Source organism: Glycine soja, chromosome 3 (genome assembly GCF_004193775.1).
Source record: "Glycine soja cultivar W05 chromosome 3, ASM419377v2, whole genome shotgun sequence".
Taxonomy (NCBI): domain Eukaryota; kingdom Viridiplantae; phylum Streptophyta; class Magnoliopsida; order Fabales; family Fabaceae; genus Glycine; species Glycine soja.
This window is the reverse complement of record NC_041004.1, coordinates 10,156,284-10,165,352: the sequence shown is the minus strand read 5'-3', so window position 1 is coordinate 10,165,352 and position 9,069 is coordinate 10,156,284. Positions and strand designations below refer to the sequence as shown.

Below are 9,069 nucleotides of genomic sequence, written 5' to 3'. Positions count from 1 at the left end.
TAATCTATTTTCTCTGTTATTAAAATATAAGATAGAAGTTTAAATTTTTATAAAACTAAAATGCTAAAATATTTAGAAAAATAAAAAATATAGCAATAGTATTTCACTTAAAAAACCGTGAACCAATTCTAGTGATGCCACCTCCTGTCCACATGACACATACACGTGGATAAACAAACTGCGTAAACCCCACCACTATATAAAACGACCCTCACCGTCAGCACCAGATAGATTCAAGATTCTCAACTACTAAAGCGATCGAAGAAAGGAACTAAAAACCAAACCAGTGTCTCACTCTCACCCCAGAAACTCATTGTTGTGTGGCACAACAAACTTCACCAATGATGAAAGCCCTCACAAGCTCTTGTTCTAAGGCCATGGTCGAGACTCTAGGACCCTTCTCTCCCAGAGTTCCCCTTTGTGTTTCTGATAGACCCGAATTCTGCTTCACCCTTCGTTCTAAAAATGAGAAAAAGGGATGGAATTTATTGCTCCTGAAACTGGTTCGAAACAATGATCTTTACCCTGTTCATGCAGTGCCACCAAAGGACCAGGTTTGCTTCTTTTTTTTTCTATGCTTAGTTTCAAATTTTTGTTTTTCTTTGTTGGAACTATCATAATTCTTTTGTTTGTTCTTGGTCTTCTTGGGGTGTTTCTTGTTTGCATGTTAGGAACATGATTGCTTTCAAGTGGGGGTGATTCTTGTTGGGTTCTCAAAATATGCTTCTTTTTCTTTTCTTGTTTTTTTTCTTCTTTCCTTTTTCTGAAATTTCGTGTTTCCTAGTAGCTTGCCCAGTTTCTTCTCACCTTTTGGTTTCTTTTTATACGCTAAATATTCTCCCTTTTGTATGAGTATGCGTAGATCCAAAACTTGTTACGAAACATTTCGTATTACTGCTATGCTAGACTTCTTGGTTCTGATTCCATTTTCACTTTCTTTTTTTGTTTCCCTTTTATGGGAATGGTTATTTCTTGAAATGTTTGGCGACTTCAACAATTTACTTTGTTTTTTATAGCTTGTACGATTCTTTCCAGCATATTTCGGGTTTGAAGTTTTCTCTGTTGCTTTGGTGTTACTGGTGGAGCTTCTTTACTGTCTTGAGAATTTATTTCAATGATTTTGTATAATTCAGGAGGATATGAGCCAAATGAAAGACAAAACTTAGATGCAATTTCTTAATACTTTTAGTACTGGTTTTCAATTGGAGTTGGAGTTTCACCTCAATAATTCGTGTTATAAATTTTGCATTAAGAATTAGCATAGATTACCTAATTAAAACTCCAATTCTGATTGGAGAACAACACTAAAAGAGTCAAATTCTGATTGCAGAACAACACTAAAAGTATTTAAAGATCTAAATCCATGTTTTGTTCCCAAACTAATTGGCTTTTCTGTTATGTGGGGAAATTCGTTAAGAAATGGTTGTCTAGTTGTTGTATTTACATTAAATAAATTGAGAACGTACAAGATTTTGGCATGTTTGATGAGACAGTCTCTTGAACCGAATAAAATGTTGCAGGTGGACTTGGAAACTGTGGAGCCTCAGGCTCAACAGAGTGAACAAACAAGTGGGTTCTAATGACCTTTTGTATTTTTCCTACTACATATATATGCCGTGGAACTCAAAATCCCAACATTGTAATTTGTTGTGCAGATGAATCAAAGTTTGTTCGTGTATCGTTCCAGTTACAAAAGACTTGTAATTTTGGTGAACAGTTTCTTATAGTTGGAGGTGGTCCTGTGCTTGGTTCATGGGACCCTTTAGAGGCATTACCCATGACATGGTCTGAAGGACGTGTATGGGCTGTGGAGCTGGTGAGTAAAATCTGTTCAGAATTTGAAAAAATTGTTGGATCAAAAACTTTTATAAATGTTGTATATGCTTCCTTTGTGTAATCAGGATATGCCTGCTGGACAAACATTCCAGTATAAGTTCATACTGAAAGGAGAAGGGGGGGATATTATTTGGCAGCCAGGGTTGGATCGATTGATCCACACTTGGGAAACTAAGAATAGAATAGTTGTTCTCGAAGATTGGGAGAATGTAGAACTTCAGAAAATAACAGAGGAAGATCAACTTGCCGAGCCAAATGAGGAACCCCAGGTTTGACTTTGAAGTGCCAACTTTAGCTGAATTTCTTAATAATCCTCAAGAAGAACTGGATTCCAAAGCATCGGAAATATCGTCTGTATAGTACTTTAGCTGAATTTCAGTTTTGGCCACTTCTGTTAATCTGTACAGTACTAGGAGTTTCGTGCGCAATAGATAGCGCTTTTGCTGTATGTCATACCATAGTGATAGTGATTTTTAAAAAGGCATCTTAGAAGATTTATTCATAACATCTATCAGAAGAATAGAATTTTTCTGAGAAAATTAGTGTTACTTCATCTTGAATTCTCATAAAGTATGCATCTTTTGATTTATTTTTCTAAAAACATTAAAATAAAAGAAATGAACAAAAAAAGAAAATCGAGAGAATTCGTTTCCCTTGAAAGCATACATGCCTGCGGCAACTGTACCAAACTACCAAAGGTATTCGTGCTACATAGCGGCTCTGCAGTCAAAGTTCAATAATTTAGGGCCCTGTTACTAAAGTAAAGATGAATGTTGTGGCCTGAGGATTCTGATTAATAAATTACAAGGGGAAAATATAATTAATTTTTTTTAAATATGTTGGAGGTTTTTTTCTTCTATCGGACCTTCTTACTTCTTCTGCATCTATTTCAGCTGACTCAATGCTTTCCTCTCCTTGTTGCTCTACATTAGTAACTCATTGCTCATCTACATCTGCAATTGGTTGCACTTCTCCTCTGAACTCATCAGTTGAGACAACCTCTTCTTCAGCTTTCTAAGAAGAAATCTCATCAAATACTACATTTCGAGATGTAACAAATTTCTTAGTGATTGGATCCATACATTTCCACCCTTTTCTATAAGGGCATAGCCAACAGAGATGCATTTCTTGGCTTTTGGATCTAATTTGCTTCTTATTGTCTTTTGAATATGTACATAGCAGATGGCTCCAAAGACTCGAAAATAATCCACTACTGGTTTATCCCCATAGAGTAGTTCAAATGGAGATTTCTCTTTGCCTGTCCATGGAGGCAACTTGTTGATTACATGACAAGCACATTGAATTGCTTCTGCCTATAACTCACGAGGCAGATTTTTGTCATGTATCCATGACAAGCTCACTGAAGTTAGATGAGCTAATTTCCTTTCAGCCACTGCATTTTGCTGCAGTGTATCTCGACAAGTAAATTGCCTTTGGATCCCTTTTTTCATGACAAAAAACTGTGAAATCTGTTGAGTTGAACTCACCTCCATTGTCACTCCTCAAGCATTTGATTTTTGCATCAAACTCCTTCTCCACCATGTCAGAGAAAATAACAAACTTATGTGTAACTTCACTTTTCTCCTTTAGGAAATACAACCAAGTATATTGAGTGTAATCATCCCCTAGCACCATAGTATATTTACATCCACTATAACTAGGTGTTTTTGTCGACCCCATTAGATCTGTGTGTATAAGTTGGAAAGGAATGGTTCTTTCTCTGTTGGAACTTTTAAATGGCAGCTTGTAAGCCTTACCAAATTGACATCCTTGGCAAACAACTTCCTCCTTCACCTATTTCAATTCTGGAAGCCCACCAATAAGCTTATTAGATGCTATAATTTGTAGCATTTGATAGTCTACATGCCCAAGTCTAGCATGCCACAGGGTAGGACTATCAACTTGGCTGGTTCTTTTGACATACGCCTCTCCTGCAGATAAAACAAACAAAGAATCCTTCCTTTTTCCTTCCAATATGATGTCAGCATCAATATTTCTCACATCATTCAGGATTTTGACGCTATTGGGGCCAAAAAGAAGATGCTTGCTTGAGCTAGTGATTTGTGAGACATAAATGACATTTTTCTTTAAGCCAGGAACATGATAGACGTCACTCAGCTGAACTTCATTGTTGCCAGCATTGATCTTTACAGTTCCGTCCTTCACAATAGGATGTGTTGTGTTGTGTTGCCAGCAGTGACTATGACTTTGTCTCAATTGTGATGATTCATTTCAGAGGAAGCTTGATTGTTCCCTGTTACTAGGGATGGGTAAACAGGCCCAAGTCCATGGATTGGCCCGTGGGACCTGTAGTCCGCGCGGGAAACAAACCAATTTTTTTAAACAGTCCATGGTTATGTCATATTTTTGGGCCCGCCCCGCTTAATCCATGGACTATGCGGGTTTGGCCTGAGGGGTCCGCAGGTTGCCCGCATTAGGTTTGATTTGTGTGACCCAGTTACATTAGGTTTGATTTTCTCTCTTCCACTTTAAACTTTTCTTTCTTCTTCTCTTCACAGACTCGTGGATGTAGCAGGCTAAGAACACTTTTTCTCCTCACAGTTCTTCTCCACCACGCACTCACGCACGCGTGCAGTAACACGACTCTTTCCCTTTGAAGGAAAATAGAACGCGACTCATGCTCACGCAGTCACGTGACACACCATAGCAGCACAGCCTCGACTCACCACCACGCCACCATGCAAATATTGTTTGAAAGATTATGTGGGTGGTGACAATAAGAATGGGACTTCAACCTTACAACGTCGTATGGGGAAATGTGATGTATATTTGAAGACGCGTTCTAATAGTGATGTTGGAAATATTATTCTCGATCATGTTGGGAGATTAAGAAATATGAAAATAGATCAAAGTGTGGTATATGTATGATGATTATTGAGCATGATCTTCCATTCTCTTTTATTGAACATAGAAGGTTTAAAGAGTTATTACAATATTTGCATCCCGATGTGAAGTTACCCTCTAGGCGTGTTGCTACCATGAATGTGAACAATCTGTATGAATCTGAAAAGAAAAAAATGAAATGCATGTTGTCTAAAATCCCTAGTAGAATAAGCTTGACATCTGATGTGTGGACATCTTATACTTCTGAGGTTATATTTCATTAACTGCGCATTATGTTGATGCAAATTGGAAGTTGAATAGTAAAATGGTTAATTTTTCTCATTTTCCTCCTCCACACTCGGGGAGTGAGATGGCTAAAGTTATATATGGTTTTTTTGGAAGAATGGGGGATTGAGTAGAAAATATTTTCATTAACTCTAGATGATGCTTCTTCCAATGATAAAATGCAAGACTATTTGAAGGAAATACTTTTGCATACTAATGGTTTAGTAAGTGGTGGTGAATATTTTCATATCTGATGTTGTGCTCACATTTTAAACCTTAGTGTTCAAGAGGGGTTGAAAGTAGTCGGTCCTGCTGTAAAAAAAATTAGGGAAAGAATTAAGTATGTTAAGGGATCAGAGGGTAGAATGAAAGTTTTTAAAGCTTGTATTGCAAAAGTTGGTAGTATTCATACAAAGATGGGTTTGAGCTTAGATGTCATTACTAGGTGGAATTCTACTTTTATGATGCTTGAGAGTGCACTTGTATATCGATGTGCTTTTTGTAGTCTTGAATTTGATGATAGGAGCTATTCAAGTTGTCTTATTAATGATGAATGGGAGAGAGGACAAAAAATGTGTGATTTTTTGCGTCCTTTTTTTCAAATCACAGAGTTGATATCTGGTTCCTCTTACCCAACGTCTAATTTGTAATTCATGCAAGTGTGGAAAATTGAATGTTTATTGCTTCAAAATTTGAGTAATAAGGATGAGTTGATTAGAACAATGGAAATTGATATGAAAACAAAGTTTGATGAATATTGGAGTGATTATAGCAATGTGCTTTCCTTTGGGTGCATTCTAGGTCCACGCTTTAAAATCAAACTTTTGAAGTATTGTTATTCAAAACTTGGTCTTGATCCAATATCTTGTCAAGCAAAGTTGAAAGTTATGGAGCACAAGTTGTATACTCTATATAATGAGTATGTTCAAATGTATTCTAAAGAAACAAGAAGCAATGTTGGTTTAAGTCAAGGTTGATCACAAGAGACTATGGTTATTACTAGTACTATTAGTATTGCTCAAGTTGATGTTATGGATGTAAGTCAAGGTTTCTCTTAATTTTTTAACTACAAATCATTTATTCTTATTTACTTTGACTAACTATTTTTTATTTTTGTGGAATTAATGTAGGAGTTTATACAATTTGAAGATCAAGATATGTCACAAGTGGGTAAATCTCAACTAGATACATATTTGGAAGAGGCAAATCTTTCAAATAAATATCATCCCAATCTTGATGTTTTGCAATATTGGAAGGACAATCAAGCTCAGTTTCCAGATCTTTCACTATTGGCTCGTGATATTTTAAGCATCCAAATTACAACGGTGGCTTCCGAATCAGCATTTAGTATTGGCTCACGGGTGCTTAAAAAATATTGAACTAGGCTTCTTGCTGACAACATGCAAGCCTTGATATGTACTAAATATTGGTTACTACGATTCGATATGCAAGGTAAATAATGTGTAATAATTGTTATCTTTTAATCTCTTAATTGAGTTTATTCTAATATTTATTATTATTTTGAGTTTTAGGAAAAGAAGATGAAGATGTGGAGATGGAGAAGGCTCAAGCTACTTCAAATATAGAATCATTTGTTGTTGGAGATGTTTCATATTCTAAAGCAAGCACAAAGGAACCAAGTGCTAAAATATCCAAAGCCAAATACAAGCCTGAAATAGTAAATTGTCCAGAAAATTAATGACTTATAATACTAGATAAAAGTAGGATGTAAAAGAAACTTCTATGGATGTAAAAGCTTCTTGATTTGTGAGAAAATTTTGTAACTCCTCCAATGATGGTTGGTTGGTCCATCTTTGAATGGACATGATAAATGGAGAATACTCCTTTTTCAAACCCCTAATGATGTATCTCCTTCACCTTGCCTCACTGATTTTCTCACTCAGATCTACACAAAGATTTTTAATCTTTAAGAAGTATTCAGCAATTGTAAGATTACCTAGCACTGTGGATGCAAGTTCATTTTCCAGCAACTGCAATCGAGCAACATTTTTCTTGGAGAAGAGTTTTTCTAGTGTCTCCCATACATCCTTTGGTGTGTCAAGATCTCTAATGTGATCAATTAATTCCTTGTTGACCGTCATTCTCAGAACAAACAACATCTTCCCATATTTTACCTTCCATTTTCGTCGGGCCTCCATCGTGTCCGGTGTATCTGGTGGCATTTTCTTATCATTTTTTGCCATGAGATCCCATAAATCCTGCCCTTGGAGAAAAGCTTCCATGCACAGTCGCCAATACTTATAGTTCGATCGTACAAGTTTCTCAACACCAAACTGCATATTTGATCAGTTTCCTCCAGTTTGCGAGTCCATGAAAACCAGTTCAGTCTGCCTTAAATTCTTAGAGCGAAGAATTGAAAAAGAGAAGAAAAAAAGCCCAGATCAAAGTCCAAGCTCTAGATACCATAAAACAAATAAATGAATATTTGAAATATGAAAAACATGATACCAAATTTTTACTTTTTTTTGTTATCTTTTCGCTTCTTTTTATTTGCTTTGATTCTTTTCCAAAATAAAACATACCATCAAAGTATTTTTCTATGAACACTCCTATAAAAATTATGTGAGTTTCAAAAATATTTTTCCTTTGAACCAGACCGACCATAAAATCTTTATCTTAATGCATTCAGCTCCTCATTACCCACAAACACGTCGCTCCAGTGGTTATCTATCTTTAATAATAAAATAATGATCTCCTTCGTTTTTTGGCATTATTATATTACTCCCGCTTGTACGAGCCGCGCCTTCTTTCCTCTGCCTCTTTGTTCCACGGTTTTGCGATTTTCTCTAAACAAATTTCATTTTGAAATTCAATAGGCTAGGCTACGTCTCACTAGCTTGCAGGCCTAGGAGGTCACATAACTGAAGCTCGTCTTCAAAGACCCATGTTGAGCTTCCTCATGTTCTTCGTTCCACCATTTCACAACTTAATTCAAATTTCAAAATTTTCATTTTCAGCTCTTAAACAAGTGGTCTCAATGACTTAAGTGGGGCGGGGGTGAATTAAGTTTCAAAATTTTCCCCTAACAAATTTTAATTCTCTCTTTAAAAGATATATGCAGACCTAATATGCAGAAAAAGAAGCAATGAACAATTTATTCGATGCTCTTTAAATGTGAAAAATAAAATTAAAGCGCAATAATGTAAATGAGATTAGGGAAGAGAGAATTGCAAACTCAATTTATACTGGTTCGGCCACTTTCTGTGCCTACGTCCCGTTCTCAAGCAATCCACTTGAGATTTCCACTATCCATGTAAATTCCTTTAAAACTTCTGAACCACCTAGGGATACCTTTCCCTTGTGTTCAGAAAAACTTACAAATCAACAGACCCACTTCCTCTTGATTACAACAACAATTTGTTTTTGAAGTACAAAAGATTTTTCTTCTCTTTAACAGAAGAATAATACAACTTGAAGAACTTAAAAGAATCCTTAATTGATATGCAAGCGTTTGGCCAAAGGTTTTCTTTTGAGAGGATAAAACAATGAAGTTCTGAAAAACATTGAAGATTTTCGAACACAAGTCACATATTTATAGGCCTTTGGTGGTTTTTCAAACTCTCATGAAAGGATGTGACTTTTCAGAGTTATTTTTTGAAATTTTCTCACTGGTAATCGATTACAGATCTTTGGTAATCGATTACATAGTTAATTATTGAGGAGTCGTGTCTTTTCAGTTTGAATTTTAAAAAATTTCGCTACTGTTAATCGATTACACAAAGGTGATAATCGATTACATCCTTTAAAATTCAAATTCAAACTTTCTGAAAACTTTGCAAAATTAAATTTTCCTTTTGGTAATCGATTACCATAGAGAAATATACTATTTTAAAATGTGTAAAAACACTTAAAACTTTTTATAAGAGATTTTGAAAATTTAAGCATTTAAGGTCAAACCTTTGCAATCTTTTAAGATATTCTATTAAAAAATAATGGCCTATTATGAATTCTTTCTCTTAATCTCGTGATCTTGTCTTGAACTTGTAGTAAACTTTGAATTGCTTCAATCTTTGGCATCATCAAAACCTTTATACAGCATATGCAATCACATTCTCCATCGTTTTGATGATGACAGCTATATAA

General features: G+C 35.5%; 1 protein-coding gene across 1 annotated transcript; it reads left to right on the top strand.

Annotated features, from left to right (window-relative positions):
• The first annotated feature begins 215 nt into the window (after positions 1 to 215).
• Positions 216 to 6,364, top strand: LOC114406159. The gene is made up of 5 exons (XM_028368756.1): positions 216 to 554; positions 1,521 to 1,569; positions 1,656 to 1,816; positions 1,902 to 2,105; positions 6,096 to 6,364. The coding sequence occupies exons 1-5, from the start codon at positions 342 to 344 to the stop codon at positions 6,342 to 6,344; spliced, it is 876 nt and encodes a 291-aa protein (XP_028224557.1). The 5' UTR covers positions 216 to 341; the 3' UTR covers positions 6,345 to 6,364.
• The last annotated feature ends 2,705 nt before the right edge of the window (positions 6,365 to 9,069 follow it).